The following is a 24032-nucleotide window of genomic DNA, read 5'->3' on the forward strand; positions in this document are numbered from 1 at the left end:
GCTTTCAAGACATCAGTCGCCAGGAAAGATTGACGACAGCCCAAACCGTCAGCCAGGTAAGACTTTTCTTATGTTCTTGCTTATCTTCTGTATTTCTTATTTTCACTGTTTGGTTGAGCTCCGACTGCAGCTCAGCCGGCTTGCCTCCAAAAGCATCTCCTGTCATGACATTGATTTAAACGGAGGTCAAATATCAGCTATGGTGGAGGGGGTGGGTTACATTTTTATTTGCAAAATCTTGGAAAAAATGGTGTCCTCCCAGCTACACTTTCACCTCTTCCAGAATGATCTCGATTAACAATTTCCCTGTGATAGCATGTTGTATATTCCAGCAAGCTTGAATTAACTACCCAGAGGTCTCTGCGATTCCTGGGGTTGTTGACACGGTAAATATTTACATTTTCAAATTAGATCTCGGCTATGACGGAGATGAAACAGGAAGCTCGTTCATTGGAAGGGCACATGTGCTTTTTTTTCATCTGCAGTCGTTATTAGATCGGTAAAAAAAAAATATCAGTAAATTGAACCTCTCTGATAATGGGCCCCACAGTGAGTTTCATTTTAGAATGCAAATTCTGTCCATTTTACGCCATCATTTGTGAAATTAAACTCATGCTAATCCATTCAGAATTTGCCTTTCAATGTGTGGTTGTTGCTTTCCCCAAAAAAATCCCAAAAAGTTTGTCATTGTGCTTTTTTTATCAACTTTTGTCTTTCAATATTTGCATTTGTCACGTTGAGAGGCCAACATGGGCTAGAAATACAGTGATACCTTAGTTTACGAACTTAATTGGTTCCCAGAGTGTTTTAGGCGAAAAGTGTGTATTCCATACATTTATTTCCCATAAGAAACCATTAAAATGAGAATAATCCGTTCCCAGGTCCGCATAAAACATCCTTTTCTCCTCAAGTCTTGCAACTACTGAAAATATACCTTATTTATGTATAATAAATGTGCATTTGTATTGTAATGCAATAAATAAACTGTACTATATAATAGTCGTTTTATTTACCTTTGTGATTGTCATTGATGTAGTTGCCTCTTGATGATAACCGAGTGAAGTTGCTGTGCTTTCTCTGCAATAATACACTCACTCACACGATCCCCCGCTAGCTGCTTTTCGTTAATCCAAATCAACAAAGGTTTTTCAACCTCTTCTATTGCCTGAGACCGTTGCTTAGACAACACAGAAACACCATAGCTAGATAGCTAGTCAGCTCGATAGCTAGTCACCTTGATAGCTAGCCAGCTAGATAGCTAGCCAGCTCGCTGTTTTCACTGACTTGACCATTCAAAGAAGCCCAATCGCTATTCCATTCAAGTGCTGTTGTTGACATGTCACCGTTGCGCTTCAATATTCTCAAGCTGGATGTCGTTTCCAGGTGGGATGTCGGGTTTCAGAGCGTCCCTGTCGGACGTCTTCACCTCTGTGTCTTTGAGTATCTTGGTGACGAGGCGCTCGTAAAACCATGCCAGATCCTGCGGATCCTCCGGCCAGCTCAGGTACTCCCTCCTCTGAACGAACGCTCGGACCGCGTTGTACTTCATCAGCTGGTAGTGAGCCACCTTTGAATGAGGTTATAATAATAATCGTAATACATTTCATTTATAAGCGCCTTTCAAAACTCTCAAGGTCACTTTACAGTCCCAGGATAAGCTTTTCTGTGGGTGAGCAGCGGCAGACACACACGTAAGCAATGTACAACTGACCTTGCCGACCACCAACATAATCAGAACGTTTCGGAGTTCGTTCAGCATGCGTCCCTGAGCCAAGGTGAACGCCTCTAAGCACCAACCGTCTGTAGAAGGAGATCATACAATTACATACTGTCATTTCCGCACTATAAGGCACACCGAAAATTTTCAAAACAGTCGCCACATGGGATTTTTTTCTCAATTTCACAATTTTTTTTAGATTTTAGGGCAATGATTAAAAATGGAAACATTGGCATTTTTTTGCTCATTTTTGAATTTAGTGTCTGCAAAAAATATATATACAGGTAACATCCGAATTACGGCCAGCTCGACTTACGACCACCCGTACTTACCTCCAGACCCTATTTTTAAAAATGTTAATTCTACGCCTGGCATCGCAACGCGCTAGCAGGTCGGCAACGCGTACGACAATTTTGGCCAGCCAGCCAGCAATCGACCGTGTGATGGCACTAGAGGGCGGGAATTTGCGTGTCATTTAGCCTCCGAGTCTCTATTCAACACTTTTAATGGATTTCGACTTACTTTTGACTTATAAATGCTACCAAAATAAAAAAAAAGCTGGAAATAAACACATGTATGTCGATGGAATGTTGCCATGAAACTGTACCTCGAAGAAACTCATTGGAGACGACGCAAACGGTCTTCCTGCTGCTCCAGATGGCATCTCTAATGTTGGACAGGTGGTCCTGGCCCGGCAGGAAGTCTCTAGCTTCGAAACAACAGTTCAGGATGTTCTCCTCGGAGAACTTGTTGTCCAACTTTTTCAGCAAAGCGCCTTCCACCCACGCGTAATCCGTGTTGCTGAAGCACAAGTAGATGTCGTATTGGGCCTCCCGCAAAGGATCCGGCGCTTTGGGACCCTCCAGAACTCGACCGATGACTTTTTTGTAAAGAAGATAAATGCGTCCGCGGAGACGAGCGTAAGCGATCCCGCCAAGTGTGACACCAAGAACCAGGAAGGCGGACAAGACGAACAACGCAAATTGAAGCTCTCGGACCGCGAGCTCGTCATTGACCTGGCACGCTTCCACCGTCCGGGAGTAGTTGAGCAGAGGAAGGTCGTAATGGACCACCGGAAGCTCGCATCGGTAATCCTCCGGTCCAATGAAGGTCACGTTGGTCTCATTCATCCACTTGAGGAAGCTCTCCAGATGACAGTCGCAGTAGAAGCGATTTCCTGAAAGGCTGAGGACCAGGAGGGAATCCAAAGCGCTGGGATCTGGGTAGGCCAAGAAGTTGTCGGAAAGGTCCAGGTTTCGAAGACTGTCAGGAAAAACGTTTGGCTGCAGATGGGTCAGGGCGTTGGATGACAGATCCATCTCCACCACAGACCTGAGTCCGTCAAAAATGCCTCGCGGGAGAACCTTGAGGGAATTGAAGCTCAAATTGAGACCCAGCAGATTTTCCAGACGATCAAACACATCCAGGCACGTCTCCTCGGCCCAAAGCAACTGCAGGGAGCTATCGTGAAGATCCAGCACTCGGACGCTGTGGTTAAGCGGAATGGAGCTGTTCCAGCCCAGCGTGCACCACTTGACGAAATTCCCGCCAAAGAAGAAATTTTGCAGTTTCTGGAAACGTCCTAAAATGAGGTAAACGTCCTCAAAGTTGCTCAATCGGTTATTGGTCACGTCCAGGTGAATCGCATTGCCGCCCAGGTCAGCGATGTTGTAGAGGTTCTTCAGGCGATTGTCACCCAAGAGGAGAAATTCCAAGTTTGGCAAAAGCGCCGGAGATCCCAAAGTCCGCAGGGAGTTTCCCGTCATGTATAACGCTCGCAATTTGGGAAGATCTTGGAACGCGTGATACCCCAACACTCCGATATTATTGAAAGACAAATCCAGAACCCTCAACTCTGTCAGATTAAGAAACGTCTGCGAATAGATCTCGCCCAGGATATTGAAGGACAAGTTGAGCAATCTTAAATTGCCCTGCACTCCGCCGAAGGCCTGATCTTCGATTTGATTGATCTTGTTGTTGGAGACGTCAATAATGATGGCGCTGCTCAAGGAGCTGAAGACGGCTCTCCGTAACGCGAATATACGGTTTCCCGATACATCCAGAATGCTAACGCCGCTTTCCGCCAAACCTTGGAAGGTGTACCTGTCAGGATCCGGGAGGTTGTCATGAGAAAAACCTTTACCCAAGTGCCCGGAGAATCTGAGATGAACCACGGGGGTCCCTTCCATGGCTTTGAGAAATCGTTGCGTGGTGCTCACGTTGAAACCGTTGCTCCCCAAGTCCAGGAGATGGAAGGCCATTCCTTGGAAGGGGTTCCCGCATCTTTCCCAGTCGAAATCGGCAGCGGACATTTTGAACAGGTGATTGGAGTCCATGTTGAAATAGGTCAAGTACTTCCCCCTGAAGCCGACGAGATCTTCCTGGCAGAGTTGCTCGATCTTGTTCAACATGAAGTTGATCTCCGTCAACTTGGTGAGATTTTGAAAGAAAAGACCCGGTTTGACTTTTTGGAGTGCGTTCCCAAAAAGATTCAAGCTTTCCAAGGAGATAAGCGGCTCCAGGTAGTTGCCCACCAATACGTTGTCCGTCAACCCGCAATGGTCCAGGAAGAGGTACTTCAACCCCACCATCCCCGTAAACGCCCCAGGTTCCAATTGAAGTCCGACGTTGTCGCCCAAAACCAAAGCGCCGCAACCTCCTCTGCCTTAGGAAGGCGTTGCTCCGAATCACCAGCGTCACGTACTGCTTCCCCAGATCCAACTCCAGCAGCTGCTCCAGATTTTGGAACGACGTGCTGTTGATCTCGGAGATTCTGTTCATCTCCAAGTAGAGTCTGGTAATATTTGGCGGTAGGGCGGGAACCCAGCGGTGATTCTGTCCGTGACAAGCGGCTAGCAAGCCGTATATTTTACAAGATGGGTAACACGTGGCGACCTGTGGAAAGAAAAAATTCATAGTCCTGAACAAGGAACTGAAACTTGGAATGTCTAACGGCATAGACAAGGGTACAGAAAATCCTATGAAACCCTCCGCACCCTGCTCACTACCTTTTCCAGCTACTCCCCGTCTACTGATCCATGCGCATCAAATCTAGCAGACACTTGAACAGCTTCTTCCATCACAGTTTGGTTAGGAGCCAATATACCAACTTCAACGGACAGTTAGGACTCTGTAGGACTTGAATACTGCAAGAATCCAAACAAGAGTGCGGAAAATCCTGCCGGACCCTCCGCACCCTGACCACCAACTTTTCCAGCGACTCCCCTCAGGCAGGCGCTACCGATCCATGGCGCAACAAATCCAGCATACATTTAGACAGCCTCTTTCCTCTGTCGCCATTAACTCTCTAAGCAGTAACCCAAATAGCTGGCCAGGTAGCTATCTATTAGTGACTATATTGTATCTATTAAGCTAGCTCTCTATCTATTTGAGTTACTTTGCGGTTGAGTGAACACTGGCGCGTTTTATTGACATGAAACAATGTTTTCAGACCAAACAAAGTACCCAAAATGCATTGTGTGTCGCTTTCTCGGTCAAGTTGGTGACGATTCCAGACGTGACGTCACGTCTGGAATCGTCACCAACTTGAAAACAAGACTTCCTGAATATTCAGTGTGAGTCTTAAAACGTAAAATATAGCTAAATGCGGTGGAATCTTTGTCAAATACGCGTCGGTTGTCCTTTAAGGCTTAGAAAATTAGAAAGTAGAAAATTGTTTTATGGGGACCTGGGAACGGATTATCCTCATTTTAATGGTTTCCTATGGGAAATTATTATTGGGGATACACACGTTTCATCTTACACACTGTCTGGGAACCAATTAAGTTGGCAAGCCAAGGTATCAACTGTATGAGCGTGCAAGCAACGCCGTCACACGTACCTGCGTAGTCACGCCAATGAAGATCATCTGAAGCGCCGCCATCCACATTTTTCAATCGCCCGGCCGGGTCGCACGTCTCGGGCGAGCTTTTCAAAGATGATGCGTTCACGTAGGGACTCCGCGTTAAAAGTATCGCCCATCGAACGCGCCGCCCGCATCAGAGGAGGAGGAAATTGTGTAACACTGTTTGCCTTGCATTGGTTCATAGTTCAGCGGTGCAGCTTGTTGCCACACTCTTGTAAAGCTTTATTGAAACAGTTTATGTCTCATCCGATAAGAAACAAAAGACCTTAGTTACTCTGATTACCCCCCCCCCCCCTCTAAAAAAGCATCTGTCACATTAATCATGTATCTGATTCCTCCTAAATCAATCAACCAAATACAATAAAATGAGTTGTTTTCAGTGGGCGCCAAGTGTAGTAGTTTATTTTACACAGAAAACAGCGTAGCTCGCTTTCTATTAACTATCTATTAGCTAACTATTAGCTAACTGGCCGGCTAGCTAGCTATCTGGCTGGCAATGTATTAGTTATATAGCTAGTTGTCTAGCTGGCTATCTATTGGCTATCTATTAGTTAGCTAGCTTTCTATTTGTTTGAGTTACTTCCGGGGTCAGGTTGAGTGAACGCTGGTGCGTGTGGCTGCCGCTGCTCACCCACAGAAAAAAACTTATCCTGTGATTGTAAAGTGACCTTGAGAGTTTTGAAAGACGCTATTAAATGAAATGTATTCTTCTTCTTCTTATTATTATTATTATAACATGGAAAAAAATGACATTCTGCCCCCTTGTGGAAAAGAAGAAACATTGCCAGAGGTCTGACCAGCGCTTTATTAGCACCCAAGCATGGAAAAACTATTTTTGTATTTCATATGAAAATTATATTTTCATATTTTCAATTCCCGAATAAATTTGTGAATGGCAGTGAAGGAGTTAAAAGGATTTGTGAATGGGCTTCTGTCGTGTGTGGATGAAAAAAAGTTCCGTTTTGTGCGGGTGTCACTTTGTGTCGCTAAAAATGTTGAACTTGCACTTTAGTTAAAAAAAAAACTGCTCATTGCGTCACTGTCAAAATACGCATTTAGCAATTTTCAACTGCACACACACTTTATTTCCTGTATATGACAGCTGTTCATGTTAAGCGCTTTATTATGTATTGTATTGTATTGTATTCACACGGACAACTAAGAGCAACATTATCGCATTGGATCAAGTGGGTATCATCATTATTTTGTATGAATCATCATTGTTTCAGATGTCGCAATTTTTCAAATAGATAGAAAGCTAGCTAACTAGCTAATAGATAGCCAGTAGATATCTAGCTAGATAGCCATATAGCTAATTGATAGCTAGCCAGCCAGCAAGATAGCAAATAGATAGTTATCTAGGTAGCCAATAGATAGCCAGCCAGATAGCCATATAGCTAATAGATAGCTACCTAGATAGCTCATAGATAGCTGGCCAGATAGCTAATAGATAGCAACCTAGATAGCTAGGTAGCCAGCAAGATAGCAAATAGATAGCTAGCTAGGGAGCTAGCTAGATAAAAAAAAAGAAGTGAAGAGAGGAAATATGATATGCTAATGCTAGCACTACTTTGAGCCAACAAAGTGAATGATAAAGAAGGACAAAAGAACTAGCTAGCTAGCTAGCTAATGGATGGCTAATAGGAACTAAGCAGTATTATTGCATTGGATCACGTGGGTATCATAATAATTATTTTTATATGATGTCATCATTGTTTTAGATGTCGCAATCTTTTATATTGAAGGCGTTCCGTGTTTTAATTTTATTTATTTTGTGAATTTATTTATTTTTTCTGGTTGAACCTTTCAAAACAAGACTCGTCGTTTGGGTTTCGGCTGCAGTACACCATAGTCACCAGATGAGGGCACTCTTGGTCTGAGAAAGTTTTAAGCGGGACGGGAAAAGTAATTGACATTTATTTTATTGGCGTTTCATCACACAAAAAAACACAGTTCGAGTGTGTATTTAACCCCGCAGCCCCTCCTGTCGTTCCATTGCTTCAATTTCAGATAAAATTTATGTTTAAAAAGCTTTTCTGTGGACGTCTTGTGGGTAAATAATGTCCTTGTATCAAAACTAACACTAAAATCTCGTTACCAATAATGCTATCGTCTGCTGTTTAAAATTGATGTTAAATGAATGACTAAAGGGGGAAAAAAAATCTGCATTTAGTCTGAATATTTCTTGATTTATTTAGCTAGCTAGCTATTTGCTATCTATTTGCTGGCCGGCTATCTAGCTAGCTATCGATGAACTATATAGCTATCTAGCTGGCTATATATTCGCTATATAGCTATCTATTGGCGCTAGCTAGCTAGCTTTCTATATCTATCTAGCTAGTTATCTATTTCTAGCTAGCTATCTATTTTTATCTATTAACTGTGTAGCTGACTGGCTAGCCATCTAGCTAGCTACCGTTTAGCTATCTAGCTGGCTAGATAGCTATCTATTGGCGACTGTATCTATTAGGTAGCGAGCTAGCTTTCTATCTGTTTGAGTTACTTCCGGGGTAAGTGAACGCTTAGAAATGAAATGTATTATTATTTCTTGTGTTTTCTTGGCATCAAAATTAGCTACATAGCTAGCTTTCTATCGGCTAGCTAGCTAGCTTTCTATCTATTTGACTTACTTCTGGGTTGAAATGAAATGGATTATTATTATTATGATTATTATTATTTGTTGTGTTTTCTTGGCATCAAAATTAGTTACCTAGCTAGCTATTTGCTATGTTGCTGGCTAGCTCGCTATCAGTCCCAAATTGGGGGCTGTGAGGAGGGTGTTATCCTTGTCTCTACATTCACACGTCATTCTTTAAAAAAAAAATGTCCTCCATCCTTCATTCCGAATTAAGCTTCTTCCCCCATCCCGTGTAAACTGTGCGTCTCCCCTCCATCCGGGGCTTTGTACGCCGCCCCCCGTTCCAATTTCCCATTTTTGTTCAGGAAACGCTGACCCAAAAACACCCCCGCCACCACCACCAGGACGCAGCACACGATGATGGCCGCCAGGCCGCCCGACGTCACCCCCGACGGCTGCCGAGTAGGAGCGACCTCCTTCGGCGTCGTCGGAGCGTCCGGCGCGGTCGTGGCGGTGGTCTCCCCGGACCCCCCCTCCTCTTCGTCTTCGTTCCGGACGCAAAAGACCTCATCGACCAACGCGAAGCCCTTCCGGCACGAGCAAACGAAGCCGCCGTAAGTGTTCCTACAACCCTGGTCGCAGTAGTCGTCGCCGCACTCGTCCAGGTCGATGCAGACGGTTATGTCGGCCCGCTCCTCGGCGATGTAGCCGCCGGGACAGAAGCACTGAAATCGGTCATTGGGGTCGCATTCAGCCGCGCACTCCTCCCGGCCGCAGTATAGCTCGCACTTGTTAGCATCCCGCGGGTCCGCCCGGTAGCCGGCGTAACACGAGCACGCGTAACTCCCGCGGGTGTTGTCACACGCGTGCTCGCAAGGAGCGGACGCGCACTCGTCGCGGTCCTCGCAAAGCCCCTCCGGCGTGCTTTTAAAGCCGGCGTCGCACTCGCATTCGAAGCCGCCGCGGGTGTTGACGCAGCGGTTGTGCTCGCCGGGACACTGGCGCGCGTCCGCGCAGTCGTCAAAATCCACGCACGAGCGGCCGTCCGCCGCTAACTCGAAGCCTTGGTCGCACGCGCACGCGTGCGCGCCGTCGTCTTCCTCCAGGCAGGCGTACTCGCACTGCATCCGCGCGCACGGGTCCAGCGCGTCCACGTCGCAGGTGATTTGGTTCACGCGGTTGACGGAGAGGCCGGGCGGGCACGAGCACGACGGCTCGTGCTCGTCATCCAGAGCGCAGTTGTGCTCGCAACCCCCCCGCAGGATCTCGCAGTTCCACGGCGCCCGCCGCCACTTGTCGTGGCAGACGAACTTGCGTTTGCTCGGCGTGAGCGTGGCGACGGTTCCGGGCGGCAGGTGGCGCAGGTCCGCTCCCCCCCCGAACCCCAAGGGGGTGTCGAAATCCGGGGTTTCCCCGTCCGCCGTGACGTCTTCGCTGTCGCACGAGTACGCGAAGCGGTACTCGCACAGGAAGCCGGCGACCGGCCCCTCGCACGGTCCCGCGACCCACCGGAGCTCGTCCGTCGGGGAAGCGCTCACGCAGTGCGGGGACAAGCAGCCGCCGTGGAAGCCCGGAGCCCAATCGTCACCCGACGTCTGGTTGGGGCAGCCGCTCGAACGATGCAAACCGACCCAGAAGTGACCCGAAAAGTTCCCCGGGAGTTGCTCCAGTGCGTCACGTGAGCCGGGCGAACTCACGCTCATCAGATGGCCGCCGCGTTCTTCGCAGCGACTCCACGCGGACGCAAAGTCGCCCGGATGTTGGAAAACGGCGAAACAGCCGCTTTCCACGCAGACCCTCCCGTCCGGCTCCTTCCCGCCGAGACCCCCCGCCAGGAGGGCCAGCGCGGCCAGCAACAATCCCGCGGCGTCCTTCATGTTCACTGGGACGTGCGTCCGAGTGGCCAAATGGCGCGTTTGTTGGGGGAAACTCCGGTGTGGTCTTTATAGCCCCCCCGGTCCATCATGGCGACCGAGCGGAGGAAGGAAATTGTTCTTCGGGAGCCTTCGACGGCTTTCCAAAGAAACTTTCGCCCCTCAAGACCGCGACCGTAAAAATTTCCGGGGGTGGGTGGGGGTGTTATGGGGGGCGTTTTTTCAGCAAGCAACCGCACAGACGAACCCACTCCCCCTTTTGTTGCGGTTGCCCCTCCCAGTGAGCGGAGCCTTGCACCGTTAGATGGAAATATGAGGAGTCCTATGATTTTTTTTTGGGGGGGGGGGGGGGCAGTGACGCAAAACTGAACTCGTTGACAACCAGGTCCTGTAATAATCCATTAGCTATCTATCTAACTAGCTTTTAGTTAGCTATTAGCTAGCTACCTAGCTAGCTGTCTACCTAGCTAGCTATCTATTTGCCTATTCGCTATCTATCTAGCTAGCTTTTAGTTAGCTATTAGCTTGCTATCTATCTGGCTACCTAGCTATCTATTCACTATCTAACTAGTTAGCTGGCTACCTGGCTAGCTATCTATTTGCTTTATTTTAGCTATCTATTTGCTATCTATGAGCTAATTGGCCGGCTAGATAGCTGTCTGACAATCTATTAGTTATATAGCTAGTTGTCTAGCTGGCTAGTGACTAAGGTTTATTGCATGGTATATTGAAGAGATCGCTAATAATAATAATAATTAATGCATTCGAACTAATCCTGCAAAAACTGGATAGACAAACATGAGATACTGAGATCAGCTTTATTTGTCTCACGTTGGAGAACTTTTTTTCCAGGAAAATCAGCTTTTTTTAATCATGACTCCACCAAAAAAAAAAACAAAGTGGCTTGTTTTTGTTAGCATTAGCATTTGTGCTAGCTCACAGCAGCACAGTTTCTACATTCAAGGTCATTTACACAGTGACGGCATGTGACGAAAAAGCATATAATTCCACTTAGAATACAAACGTGGAATATTTTATTTTAGTCGCGACACAATTTGACACTCAACTGTTCCATCCGCTACACGTTCGGTATCAAAACTGACATTTTGGAGAGGTATATGACATTTTCAGTGTTGTTCAGTGGCCGCAAAGTGTAGTAAAAAAAGTGTAGTTTATGTCACACAGAAAACAGCATTAAAAAAAAATCCAGTAGATACTGCAAGTATCAAATACTGACCACAGATGTACTTCCTGTATACGTCCTATGTTAGCTTAGTGTTTTTAAATACAGTGCTTATGTCTTATGTGTATTGTAATTGATAGAGGTCATGACATCAATAATAATAACAATACATTTTATAAGCGCCTTTCAAAACTCTCAAGGTCACTTTACAGTCACAGGAGTTTTTCTGTGGGTGAGCAGCGGCAGCCACATGCGCCAGCGTTCACTCAACCCGGAATAACTCAAATAGATAGAAAGTAGCTAGCTAGCTAATACATAACTAATAGGTAGCTAGTGAGAGATATTAGATAGCAAATAGATGGCTAGCTAGGTAGCCAGCTAGATAGCAACCACAGTTTGGCTTTGAAACTATTAAAAAATATATTTTTTGGATGTGGAGAGTAACGGCAAATATTTGTATCTGATGTAGTAAGTAAAAAATAATGACACATTTTGTCGTTTACATCGGACAATTTGAAATTTCACTTGCGACTTTAGCTAGCATCGTGGAATTTCACAAGTTCAATTTGCTTCCGCGGACCGAATAAAATGATGTGGCGGGCCAGATTTGGCCCCCGGGCCTCAACTTGGACACCAATGTATTAAAAGCTACAACCGTGAGATTTCCTCAGTCCACATTTCAATTCAAATCAAATTCCCGGATATAAATTCCCGTTTTACAAAGAATAACCACAGTTTGTTAGCATGTTACCATTGTTGCAAGGGCGGCCATCTTGGTAGGGGCATTTAAGCAACAAGGGGGGTCAGAGAGGTCGTCGGCGTTGCGTTTAAAGTCTATGCGAATCCCATTTATCCAAAGATAATCGTTTATACGTCTCGGTGGTGACTTGCTGCAAGTAGAAGATATCCACATCGGGCCTTTTAAGAGAATCCAGATCCAAACTGCCGCAACGTTTGGCTAAGTTCCTCCCTAGCAAGTAAAGCAGCAGCAGGCAAAGCGCCGCAAAGACGGCGATACCGAGAACGCTGCCCACTTTTACGTAAGACGGCAACGCGGCCGCGACCGGCGGACCCGGCGTGACCTCCGCCGACCCCCAAGCCTCCTCATCCGGGTGCACGCACATGTAGTCGTCGAACAACTCGTAGCCTTCGCGACAGGAACACACAAACCCGCCAAAGAGGTTTTGACACGTGTGCTCGCACTGCGCCAGGATTTCGCACTCGTTGATGTCGGTGCAGAAGGCCGTGTTGTTGCGGACATCTTGGATGTAGCCGTCCGGGCAGAAGCACTGATGCATGTCGCGCTCCTCCAGCTCCCGATTGGGGATGCAGTTAGCCAAACAGTCCTGCCGCTCGCAGTACATCTCGCACTTGGTGGGGTCCAGCGAGGACACCCTGAACCCCTCGCGACAATCGCAGGCGTACACGCCGTCTTGGGATTTAACGCATTTCATGTGCTCGCATTTGTCGCAGATTCTCACGTCCACGCAGACCCCCTCCTCCTCCTCGAAGCCGTCCCCGCACACGCACTCGTAGCCCCCTCGCGCGTTGACGCACTCCCGCCCCGCCAATCCCGCGCAAACGCCCGGATGCGCGCACTCGTCCACATCCGCGCAGCTTTTACCGTCCGCTTCCAGTTCGTAGCCATCTCTGCACGCGCACGTGGCGATCTCGCACAGGTGCGCGCAACGATCGCACGGGTCCTCGCTGCAGGTGATGCGGTTAACCCGAAGGTAGTTCCCCTCGGAACACGCGCATTCGCCGGAAGCGGAGTCGCAGCGGTCCTCGCAGCCCCCCCGCATCACTTCGCAGTTCCACGGGGCTCGCAGCCACTCGGATCCGAAGCACAAGTACCTGGCGTCGGGGTGGGAAGCGCCTTCCTCCGCCAAAGTCCCGCGGGGGAAAGCGAGCGACGCGGCGTCCACCTGGAACCCCGCCGGCGCCGCGTACGTCACCTTGACGCCCCCCGCGACGGAAATGGCGCCGCAGGGGTCCTCCGCGGGGAACTGGCAGATGTAGCCGTCCAGTTTGTCGCCGCACGGCGTCGTCCCGATGGTCAAGTTGCCTTCCGTCCGTACGGTGCTTGAAGTGCAGTTCAACGCGCCTCCGACCGTCCCGAACCAAAAGCTCCCGCTGAGTCCCGCGAGCAAAAATCCGTGCGCTTCCGCGTCGAGAAATAACAACAAGTCCCCCTCGGAATCCCGGCAGCTTTTTTGCGCCCCCTCGAAGTCTTTCAGCCCCTCAAAAACCGCGTAACACGCATTATCCGTGCAATGTCCGCGAAGAGACGCAACCGTCCCCTGCAGACAGACGAGGAGAAGCGCGCGCGCGAGGAAAGCCATCGCCTTGCCTCCCCCCACCTCCCCCTTCCTCCTCCCCTACCCCCCGATAGTCGAAAAAATGTCGAAAAGCGCGACGCCGAGTTGTCCCGAAGACTGGAAACTCCTCATTGAAGCGGCCATTTATAAAAAGCTTGTCGCTCTCCTGTTGGAGCGGAGCAGGAAGGAAGTTCAGTTTCTGCTGGTGCTGCTGGTGGTGGGTTCGCTCGCCTCCCCCCTTCCCAAATCTTATCGCGAACGTACGAGCTCATTAACACCCGCACGCGCATACTTTCCTCGTGAGTGATGATCGTTTACATGAAAGGACAGTGATTCGACTTGTTTCTGCTTGCTGCAACACCGTCGACAAAAAAAAAACACCCTGCCCAAGATGGCCGCACAACGGTAACATGCTAACAAACTGTTTTGTTATTCTTTGGAAAACGGGAGTTTATGTCCGGTAATTAGATTTAAATTGAAATGGTCACATTGCGAAGTGAAAACAAACTCGAGGTTGTATCTTTTAATCCGTGAAAGAAAATCGAACTTGTGAAATTCTGTTGTCGTCCATCTAACTAGCTCGCTAGCGATTGAGCTAGCGAGCGCTCAAACGAGCTAGCAAGCGATTTAGCTAGCTAGCTCTCTATTTACTATTTACTACATAATGTTTAGCTAGATGGCTAATCGATGAGAAGGTGAAGAAACCTTCTCATCGATGGACCACTCCTGCACGACAGAAAACTTACACAGACCTAGATGGCTAATCTTACATCACAGGTGTCAAAGTCAAGGCCTATTGGCCAAATCTGGCCCAGTTACTTTTTATTCAGTCTGCAAAAGAAAATCAAACTTGTGAAATTCCATGCTTATCTAGCTAGCTAGCTAGCAATTAACCTAGCGAGCCAGTGATCGAACCAGCTAGCTCTATTTCTATTGCTAGCAAGTGATTTAGCTCGCGAGCTACCTAGCTATCCCTCCTACTATTTAGCTAGATGGCTAATCCCTTACTTCACGGGTATCAAAGTCAAGGGCCAGGGGCCAAATCTGGCGCCGTTACATTTTATTCGGTCCTCGAAAGAAAATCAAACTTGTAAAGTTCCATGCGCATCTATCGAGCTTGCTATCTAGCTCTCTAGCTATTGAGCTAGAGAGTGACCAATTGAACGAGCTAGCTAGCTTTCTTTCTATTGCTAGCAAGCGATTTATCTAGCGAGCTAGCTAGCTCTCTTACTATTTAGCTAAAGTTTCAAATTTTCGTATGTTTACCACAATAACCGTCATTATTTGTCACTTCAAATTTGACTTTCACAAGTTTGATTTGCTTTCGCGGACCGAATAAAATTATATAACGGGCCAGATTTGGCCCCTGGGCCTTGACTTTGACACCTGTGCTTTAAATGTTACTTGGCATCCGAAGTTCCAGAACCTTTACCCTAAAGGATAAACGTCTTTAGTAAATATAGTGGCAAATTATACACTCACATCCCCTTTCGGTTTCAAGAATAGCCCGAGAAGCGGACATTTTAAATTGCCAATCTAAATTTGTCAACATTGTTTTTTTTTATCTTTTAGGTGTCTCCCGACATCTTGATGTTGCCTTTCTCACGGGATTGGACGCAGAAGAGGAAGTAGCGCACGCCGAACAGACTCACTTCCTCCGCCGAGAAGGTTACAGAGAGACAAGGTGATGAGAACCGAATTATGTCAAAGCGGTTTTGCGTTTATTCACTTATAATTGATGTGATAGTGAAATACTAGCTAGCTGGCTAAAATTGTTGTACGCGTTGCCGGCCCGCTAACGCGTTGTGGTGCCAGGCGTAGAATTAAAATTGTAAAAATACAGTCTGGAGGTCGTGGTCGTAAGTACGGGTGGTCGTAAGTCGGATGTTACCTGTATATATATTCACAGGAAACATCTGACTTACGACCAGCTCGACTTACAACCACCCATACTTACGACCATGACCTCCAGACCCTATTTTTTTTAAACGCGCTAGCAGGCTGGTAGGACAATTTTGGCCAGCCAGCCAGCATCTCACGCTCGCACAGCAATCGACCGCGTGATGGCACCGGAAGGGGGAGTTTGCGAGTCATTTAGCCTCTGAATCTCTATTCAACATTTTGAATGGATTTCGACTTAGGACCATTTTGACTTACGACCGTTTGGTCGGGAACGGAACCAGGTCGTGAGTCGGATGTTACCTGTATTTACAAAGACCAAAGCGGTCTCCAATTGCCCGTGTCGCTGTGCATCCATGGCCCGTTGACATGATCCGCAAGGGGGGGAGCTTGCAGTTGTCCACGAAACAACCCGTTTTGATCGATTCTTCCCATATCACCGCGTTTGTTTAGGTGCCATTTTGTTTTGGGATAAGGAAGTGAATGGTAGACGCACAGATCGTAAACGAATGAACGTTCAAATTGTTGCCATGGAAACAACCGAAGCCAAACTTCACCAAAAGGCCACCAGAATCACACTGCCTAGTGACCATTTGTTTGGGGCGTGGACGGAAACGTTCTCCAGATACGCCCGGAACTCGACGTGGGCATGACCCATGGACGTCAGTCCAAATATTTACAAAGACCAAATCGGAAACGGCCTGGTTTTGTGTTCCGTCACCAGGCCGGGTCCCCGACTCTGATTACACATGAGCCGTCGGGCCACCTAGCAACCTTGTACTTCGCCCTCCTGATTCGAATGCAAACATTTAACGGGGTTATTTTGCTTGTGGGCGAACAAAGAAATCTCTTCCCCCGCATAGCTGCCTCACATCCCCTCCACCCTTTTGCATCCCACCACACCCATTTTTTTTACGAGGGGAGCTATTGAATTCGTAGCGTAGTGGTTAATATGGCCGTGTGTCACACTCCCAAATTGGATCACACTCACATTCCAATTCAATTTTATAGAGAAAATAATTTCCATATGGGGGGCGGGGCTAGTTGGGGGGGGGGTTATACTGACATTTCTCCCCTCTCAACCGAGCACACATCATGTTTCATTTTCATTTATAAGGGCCTTTCAAAACTCTCAAGGTCACTTTACAGTCACAGGAGAAGCTTTTCTGTAGGTGAGCAGCGGCAGCCACACACGCCAACGCTCACTCACTCAAATAGATAGAGATCTAGCTAGCTAATAAATAGATAATAGGTAAGTAGCTAATAAACACAATATAGCATGATTATATACCGTAGCTAGCTAATAAACACAAAGAATAAACACAATGTAGCATGATTATGTATACAGGTAACATCTGACTTACGACCGAGTTCTGTTCAGACCAAACAGTCGTAAGTCAAAATGGTCATAAGTCTAAATCCATTCAAAATGTCAGAGGCTAAATGGCTCGCAAACTCCCCCGTGCGGTGCCATCACGCAGTCGATTGCTGTGCGAGAGTGAGATGCTGGCTGGCTGGCCAAAATTGTCGTAGGCGTTGCGGTGCCAGGCGTAGAATTAAAATGAAAAAAATAGGGTCTGGAGGTCGTGGTCGTAAGTCGAACTGGTCGTAAGTCGGATGTTACCTGTATTTGGACTGCTCATGCCCACGTTGAGTTCCGGGTGTGTCTGGAGAACGTTTCCATCCACGCCCCAAAAATGGTCACTTGTGTGCCCCCCCCTGCCCGTCTCATGGGGGACAGAGCTTTCAGCTGCTCTGCCCCAAACTCTGCAAGCTCCCCCCCTTGCGGATCATGTCATCGGCCACAGATGCGAGCGACATTTCCGATTGTGTATCAATCGTGTTCAACATTTAAATTGATGATTTAATTAATAATTTAAATTGAACATCTCCGGTCATGTCATCATTATTTGAACCGTCGAAGGTGCCAGGGTTAGGCTTACTTTGAACCAAACGCCACCCAAGAAAAACAAATAGCGTTTGTATATGACGCACGGCGCTTGTAACGCAATGTTGCTTTAACCTTTCGACCGCCGTCATCAATTCTACGGACACTCCCAAAACGTCCAAGGCGCGGCCATCTTGTCTTTGAGATGTTACCAAAGAGGAAACGGAAGGCGTTGTCTCTGTCCTGTCTAAGGGCAAAACCCCCCACCCCCATTTAGGGGGGGGGGGGGCAATCTGGAACCTGGTTTATGTTTCGCAATCTAAGTAAGCCAATCATCTGTTGGGTTCAAAATGGTGTTCATCCAAACCTCTGATTAATAATAATAACAATCCATTTAATTGCTAACGGCTTTCAAAACTCTCAAGGTCACTTTACAGTTACAGGATCAGTTCTTCTGTGGGTGAGCAGTGGCAGCCACACGCGCCTCAACCTGGAAGTAACTCAGATAGAATAGTAAGACAAATAGATAGAAAGCTAGCTAGCAAGCCAATAGATAGCTAATAGCTAGATAGCTACACAGCAGGATTGTTAGCCAGTTGGATAGCCAGCCAGCTAGTTAGCTAGCCAGCTAGATAGCTAGACAGCTTGATAACTAGCCAGCTAGAGCCAGCTCGATAGCTAGCCACCTAGATAGCTAGACAGTCAGATAGCTAGCGTACAAACGTACAAAATGATCACAAACGCTAACAAGCGGAAATTCAGACGACGACGACATCTAGACAACCTTTATTTTGGCGGGAACTTCAGTAAAAAATATTGTTTTGTTTCCAAAGTGAGTGGATTGGGAAATTGTGCTTATTTAACCCGACGCCTCCCGAGTGATACCACTCGGGAGTCGTCAAAAGGAGGCACTTCCTGCCATTGAGCGCCGCCGACTGGACGCTATCTTACCTTTCTCGCCCCACAGCGGGACATGATTTACACTCGCTAGTATTTATCGCAGGTTTGCAGACGGCGAAAGAAAATATCCTCCTGGCAAGTACGCTCGCTCGGCTCAGATTGGGGAGAAAACAGAGAGACGAATGCTTGATTTTGATATGCAATAATAATAATAATACATTTCATTTATAAGCGCCTTTCAAAACTCTCAAGGTCACTTTACAGTCACAGGAGAAGTTTTTCTGTGGGTGAGCAGCGGCAGCCACATGCGCCAGCGTTCACTCAACCCAGAATAACTCAAATAGATTGAAAGCTAGCTAGCTAGCTAATAGCTAGCTCACTTTCTTATTTCTATTTCTATTGTATTAGCTAGTTAGCTAGATACTACTACTACTACTACTACTACTACTAATCAGAATCAGAAAACCTTATATACCTTATAATAATAATAATAATAATAATAATAATAATAATAATAATAATAATAATAATAATATACTATATATAAGAGATTCTCAAAAAATGACTATTATGACCAATTTCCCAAGTTTGATTTACTTTCGACCAAATAAAATGACGTGGCGGGCCAGATGAGGGTCCCCGGGCCTTGACTTGGACACCTGTGTTGTAAGAGATGCTGGGGGAAAAAAACTACAACGAAAAAAATTACTTTCATGTCCAATTTAACAAGCTTGATTTGCTTTCGCGGGCCGAATTAAATGAGGTGGCGGGCCAGATTCGGCCCCCGGGCCTTACCTTGGACACCAAGCCTGCATTCTCCTCTGCTGGAATTTGACCGATGCGCTTTCCTCATGCCTCAACTAATTGCAGGAATTTTCCGGATTGAATCCTGCATGTCTCCTATAAAAATCAGCTTATTCAGTGTGTGTATTTTGGCTCTTGCGAATCAAGGGGATGATGTTTTCTCCGTCGAGGTCGATTTTGGACAGGAAACCAGTTTAAAAGTTGCTTTAAAAGAAGGGTTAAGAGGTCTGCAGACAAAAAGGAATACAATCTCCCATTTTGTGGCACATGCCAACATTTACTCCATTTCCTACAATTGTCTTTCGTGTCAGAAGGGAGGAAAGTAAGCAGGTAATGAACATTAAAAAAATACTCATAAAAGTACAGTGATACCTCAGCTTACAAACACTTCAGCGAACAAACTTTTCGACTTACGAACATTAAATTAAAAACATATCATCTTACGCATACGAACTAGTTTTTGGGAAACACACGGAGCGCCACAATAATAATAATAATAATACATTTCATGTATAAGCGCCTTTCAAAACTCTAAAGGTCACTTTATAGTCACAGGATCCGTTTTTCTGTGGGTGAGCAGTGGCAGCCACATGCCCCAGCGTTCACTCAACCCAGAAGTAACTCAAATAGATAGAAAGCTAGCTAGCTACCAGATAGCTAATAGATAGCCAGCCAGCTAGCATGCTAATAGATAACTAGCTAGCGAGCTAATAGATAGCTAGCCAGCTGAAGAATAGCTAATAGATAGCCAGCTAGATAGCCAATAGGTAGCCAGCCAACTAGCTAGCCACTAGATAGCCAGCTGGATAGATAGCTAATAGACAGCCAGCCAGCTAGACAGCCAATAGATAGCCAGCTATCTGCTCGCTCGCCAGCCGGATAGATAGCTAATAGATAGCAAGCTAGATAGCTAGTAGTACTCAGACGGATACATAAAATAAGGTATATTATGTGTAGTTTTAAGGCTTATTTAGTCGAAAATTATGTTTTATGGGGACCTGGGAACAGATTATTCTCATTTTTAATGGTTTCCTATGGGAAATTAATGTTTGGAAGACACACTTTTAACCTTACACACAGTTTCTGAGAACCAATGAAGTTCGTAAGCTGCGATGTCACTGTCCTAACTTTTGGGATACTCTTTCAAAGTTGGATTGGAAGCCTTTTCGCAAATATCTAAAAGACGGAGGTCGGCGCCGCCGTGGCTGTGGACGCAGCCAACTTCAGTCATGGCCAATCAAAGCGGTTCCTTCTGATTTCCTTTCAATGCGATGGAATATGTCAGTCAGTGCAAAGCCACCCCTTATTGTGCCAACCGAAATCCCATCAAAGCCATTTCCTTTAACTGCCTCGCAAATCCCACAAACAACCGCTTTATTTTTTCTTGTCCTTCCTGCTTCTGCGCTAAACAAAGTTCATCCCTCCAGGAACATATTTTAGCACGCCGACAGGAATATTCCAACTTCCAGTGACCCCCAGAAATACCCCCCCCCGACGGACTTTTGCTAAGATGCTTGTAAATACCCGCCTCAAATCCATCGTCTTGATTGTTTCACGTTTCCGGGTTTTGATTTTTTGTTTTCCATAACACGCAACCATGGAAACATGCTTTGATTCACATGTACCCACGCTAACACACGCTAACACACGCTAACACGTGGCTTGGCTCTAAATGAAACTTTTGTTCTGTACGCAGAAACGCGGACTGGAGGGCGGGAGGGGTCATCGGGGACCTGAACGGTCACATTGACTGTTTTCTACAAAGCGACTCATTGGAAGTAAGTCTCTCATCACGTTATAAGATTAATAATAATAATACATTTCATTTCTAAGCGCCTTTCAAAACTCTCAAGGTCAATTTACAGTCACAGGATAATTTTTTTTTGTGTGGATGAGCAGCGCTAGCGTTCACTCAACACGGAAGTAACTCAAATAGATAGAAAGCTGGCTAGCTAGCTAATAGATAGCCAACAGATACCTAGCTAGATAGCAAGTCAGTTAGATAGTGATTAGATAGCTAGCTAGATAGCAAATAGCTAGCCAAATAGCGAATAACTAGCAAATAGCTAGCAAATAATAATAATAATAATTCATTACATTTCTAAGCGCCTACATACATTAAATGTATTATTATTAATAATAATAACAATAATAATAATAATAATAATAATAATAATAATAATAATAATAGTAGTAGTAGTATATAGCTAGCTAGATTTCTATCTATTCGAGTTACTTCTGGGTTTAGTGAACGCTGGCGCTTGTGGCTGTCGCCGCTCACCCACAGAAAAAATTAGCCCGTTACTCCAAAGTGACCTTGAGAGTTTTGAAAGGCGCTTATTAATGAAATGTCTCATTATTATTATTATTATTGTTGTTGTTTTCAATACAATTTACTGTTTTTTTTTTTTTTTTTTGAGTTGACCTCAATTACATGTTCAAATTGAGGAACTGAAATTAAACGAACTTCATTTAAGAACCAGTTTCGTTGCACACAACTGAGCGATTTGATGACCTTTTAATGACAAAACGACCCCAAACTATAATGACACTAAACATATCGAAAACTCTTAAGCACTAATTTACTGCCCTTCATCCCCCCCAACAAGGATGAACAACATGTGGTGTCATATTTTTTATTTTTTTTGCACATGGCCGCCATCTGTTTTCACTTAGTTCTCATCCACGTGAATGTCAACATCCAATCGGGATCCATTTTGATTTTTCACGCTATGATTGCGCAATCATGGAAAGAAGCATGGATGTCGTGCTAACCGCTTGCAACGCCCTGTGGGGGGTTACATGACTAAAGTATTGTTTTGGAACAATGTTACCTATAGATCCGACCACATTCTCTTACAGGGAGTAAAGCAAAAAAAAAAAAAAAAAAGACACTGAAGGCCAAACAGGAAAGAGCCTCTTATACAAACGACGTAAAAAGCTAGCGCAGAGACGAACGAACGTTGCATGTTTACACAGAGGAACAGAGAACGGAATGCATCAAGTACTCTGACGCAGAAACCGCTTCAGTTCTCCGTGAAAGGTGACATTTTTTTTGTGTTTTATTTGTGTGTGTTTTGAAGGAAATGAATAATAATAATAATACATTGCAAAAAAAATATATATTTTTTTTTACAGTTAGCGGCATATTCCGATGTTTCTTTCCTGGCAGAAGTTCCACCATGACGTTTTGATCCTCTCCTCTTTCATCTAGAACTGCTTCATGTTACAAAGAGGGTACAGCAAGTGCTGAAGAATGTGTCTTTGTGTTGTCATATTATTTGTTATTTAGTATTTTAGGTTTTTTTTGTTCTTTTAATAAGAATAAATATGCTCAGTAGAGGTCATTTGAAGTGATTTTTACAAATTATGGACACAACTTGTCGCGTCGGTTGTCCTTTAAAGGGGATGTTGCGCCATAAGGTAAATATAAGGTAACTGTTGATGCTAATATTAGCTTTTTATATTGTAACCTAGCAGCTTGTATATATTATGAATATTTCGTCATGTCCCAGGCAGGCCAAAAATGTCCTCGCAGGCTGAACTCATAGTTGAATGATATCCAGCTGTTGTTGATCAGAAAAGGGCTGAACTACTCTGCTGTGGCTCAGAAAGAAAAGACTTTGGCTTTTGAGATTAGGCTAACATTTTCACATGGATGTTTGGGATGAAGACCAGTTATTTTGGTTTAGGAAATGGGGTTAACTGCCATCCCACTGTGTTTTTTTTTTTAGGTGGATTAACTTTTTTTTTTAACTCTTGTTGTGTGAAAACCTTCTCAGGCCAAACCCAAATATAGAACAAAAGCGTTTCTGCACGAATTGCTTCAACTTTGATCAGTTGTACAGTGAAAAATGAAGAAAAATATTCCAATACATTGACGGAAAATGGCAGCTTTACATAATTGCGCAATTCTGCCACCAAGCGGTAGCTCTAATTATTGTGACGACTCGTGTGACGTCATTTTGTTCAATCAAAGGGTGATTATTTTTCTTTCGTGACGGGAACACAACAGTCGAAACTTTTTCCCCCTGTGTGATTGTGTAACCCTGCTTATGTTTGTTTAAAAATATTTATTTGAAGAAATTTTGACGTTTTGACGGCGGAAATGCTTAAAAAAGGCGGGATGAGCTCGGAAAGAGTTCCTTCTTCCGGGGGCTTGAAAAACTAGGGGCGATGGTGCACTGCTGCCATCAAGCGGCATATAAAATTATTTTGTCAATTTATGTGATGAAATGGTGTTTCAAAGCATATTCTTCTTTTCCTTTCGGTTTTTACCTTCAAGGGGTCGCCACAGCGAATCAGTGTCCTCCATTTTAAGAGGTTTGATTTGCATGTTTCTTTTTGGCCAGGCTTTTACGTCGGATGCCCTTTCTGCCACAAGTGCCTGTATTTTCAAATCATATTTTTTATTTTTTATTTCCTTACAGGAAAACAAGAATCGAAACTTTTACCACTTTTCTGTTTGTTAGTTTAAAATATTTATTTTATAAAAATATATATTTTTGCGCGATGAGTTCGTAGAGTTCCTTCTTCCGGGGGCTTGAAAAACTAGGGGCGACGGTGCACTGCTGCCATCAAGCGGCATATAAAATTATTTTGTCAATTTATGTGATGAAATGGTGTTTCAAAGCATATTCTTCTTTTCCTTTCGGTTTTTACCTTCAAGGGGTCGCCACAGCGAATCAGTGTCCTCCATTTTAAGAGGTTTGATTTGCATGTTTCTTTTTGGCCAGGCTTTTACGTCGGATGCCCTTTCTGACACAAGCGTCTGTATTTTCAAATCATATTTTTTATTTCCTTACAGGAAAACAAGAATCGAAACTTTCCCCACTTTTCTGTTTGTTAGTTTAAAATATTTATTTTATAAAAAAAGATATTTTTGCGCGATGAGTTCGTAAAGTGTTCCTTCTTCCGGGGGCTTGAAAAACAAGTGACGATGGTGCACTGCTGCCATCAAGCGGCATATAAAATTATTTTGTCAATTTATATGAGGTAATGGTGTT

General features: G+C 45.2%; 3 protein-coding genes and 1 long non-coding RNA gene across 5 annotated transcripts; 1 reads left to right on the plus strand and 3 right to left on the minus strand.

Annotated features, from left to right (window-relative positions):
- Positions 1–49: 49 nt before the first annotated feature.
- Positions 50–6237, minus strand: LOC148883482 (toll-like receptor 5). Its single transcript, XM_089022790.1, has 4 exons — positions 5559–6237; positions 2325–4612; positions 1712–1800; positions 50–1567 (listed from the first exon to the last, which is right to left on the minus strand). The coding sequence occupies exons 2-4, from the start codon at positions 4306–4308 to the stop codon at positions 1340–1342; spliced, it is 2301 nt and encodes a 766-aa protein (XP_088878916.1). The 5' UTR covers positions 4309–4612; positions 5559–6237; the 3' UTR covers positions 50–1339.
- Positions 1380–23380, plus strand: LOC148883483 (uncharacterized). 2 transcript variants are annotated; one of them, XR_016118554.1, is made up of 4 exons: positions 1380–1504; positions 15108–15219; positions 20723–20804; positions 22165–23380. It is a non-coding gene; the product is annotated as an uncharacterized LOC148883483 (long non-coding RNA). The 2 variants fall into 2 exon arrangements; XR_016118555.1 differs by lacking the exon at positions 1380–1504 and adding an exon at positions 13759–13940.
- Positions 6368–10237, minus strand: LOC148883484 (thrombomodulin-like). Its single transcript, XM_089022791.1, has one exon. The coding sequence runs from the start codon at positions 10035–10037 to the stop codon at positions 8430–8432; it is 1608 nt and encodes a 535-aa protein (XP_088878917.1). The 5' UTR covers positions 10038–10237; the 3' UTR covers positions 6368–8429.
- On the minus strand, positions 10839–13727 carry LOC148883485 (thrombomodulin-like). Its single transcript, XM_089022792.1, has one exon. The coding sequence runs from the start codon at positions 13557–13559 to the stop codon at positions 12045–12047; it is 1515 nt and encodes a 504-aa protein (XP_088878918.1). The 5' UTR covers positions 13560–13727; the 3' UTR covers positions 10839–12044.
- Positions 23381–24032: the final 652 nt, after the last annotated feature.

The sequence above is a fragment of the Hippocampus bargibanti genome, linkage group LG19, assembly GCF_051943395.1.
Source record: "Hippocampus bargibanti isolate YZ-2025 linkage group LG19, ASM5194339v1, whole genome shotgun sequence".
Taxonomy (NCBI): domain Eukaryota; kingdom Metazoa; phylum Chordata; class Actinopteri; order Syngnathiformes; family Syngnathidae; genus Hippocampus; species Hippocampus bargibanti.

Excerpts from the sequence above, each read along its gene's own strand:
- LOC148883482 (XM_089022790.1), bottom strand. The coding sequence starts at position 4,308 with ATGGTGGGGTTGAAGTACCTCTTCCTGGACCATTGCGGGTTGACGGAC. Across the intron at positions 1,801-2,324 it reads CTCCAATGAGTTTCTTCGAG|ACGGTTGGTGCTTAGAGGCG; the intron begins GTACAGTTTCAT and ends CTCCTTCTACAG. Across the intron at positions 1,568-1,711 it reads TTATGTTGGTGGTCGGCAAG|GTGGCTCACTACCAGCTGAT; the intron begins GTCAGTTGTACA and ends CCTCATTCAAAG.
- LOC148883484 (XM_089022791.1), bottom strand. The coding sequence starts at position 10,037 with ATGAAGGACGCCGCGGGATTGTTGCTGGCCGCGCTGGCCCTCCTGGCG.
- LOC148883485 (XM_089022792.1), bottom strand. The coding sequence starts at position 13,559 with ATGGCTTTCCTCGCGCGCGCGCTTCTCCTCGTCTGTCTGCAGGGGACG.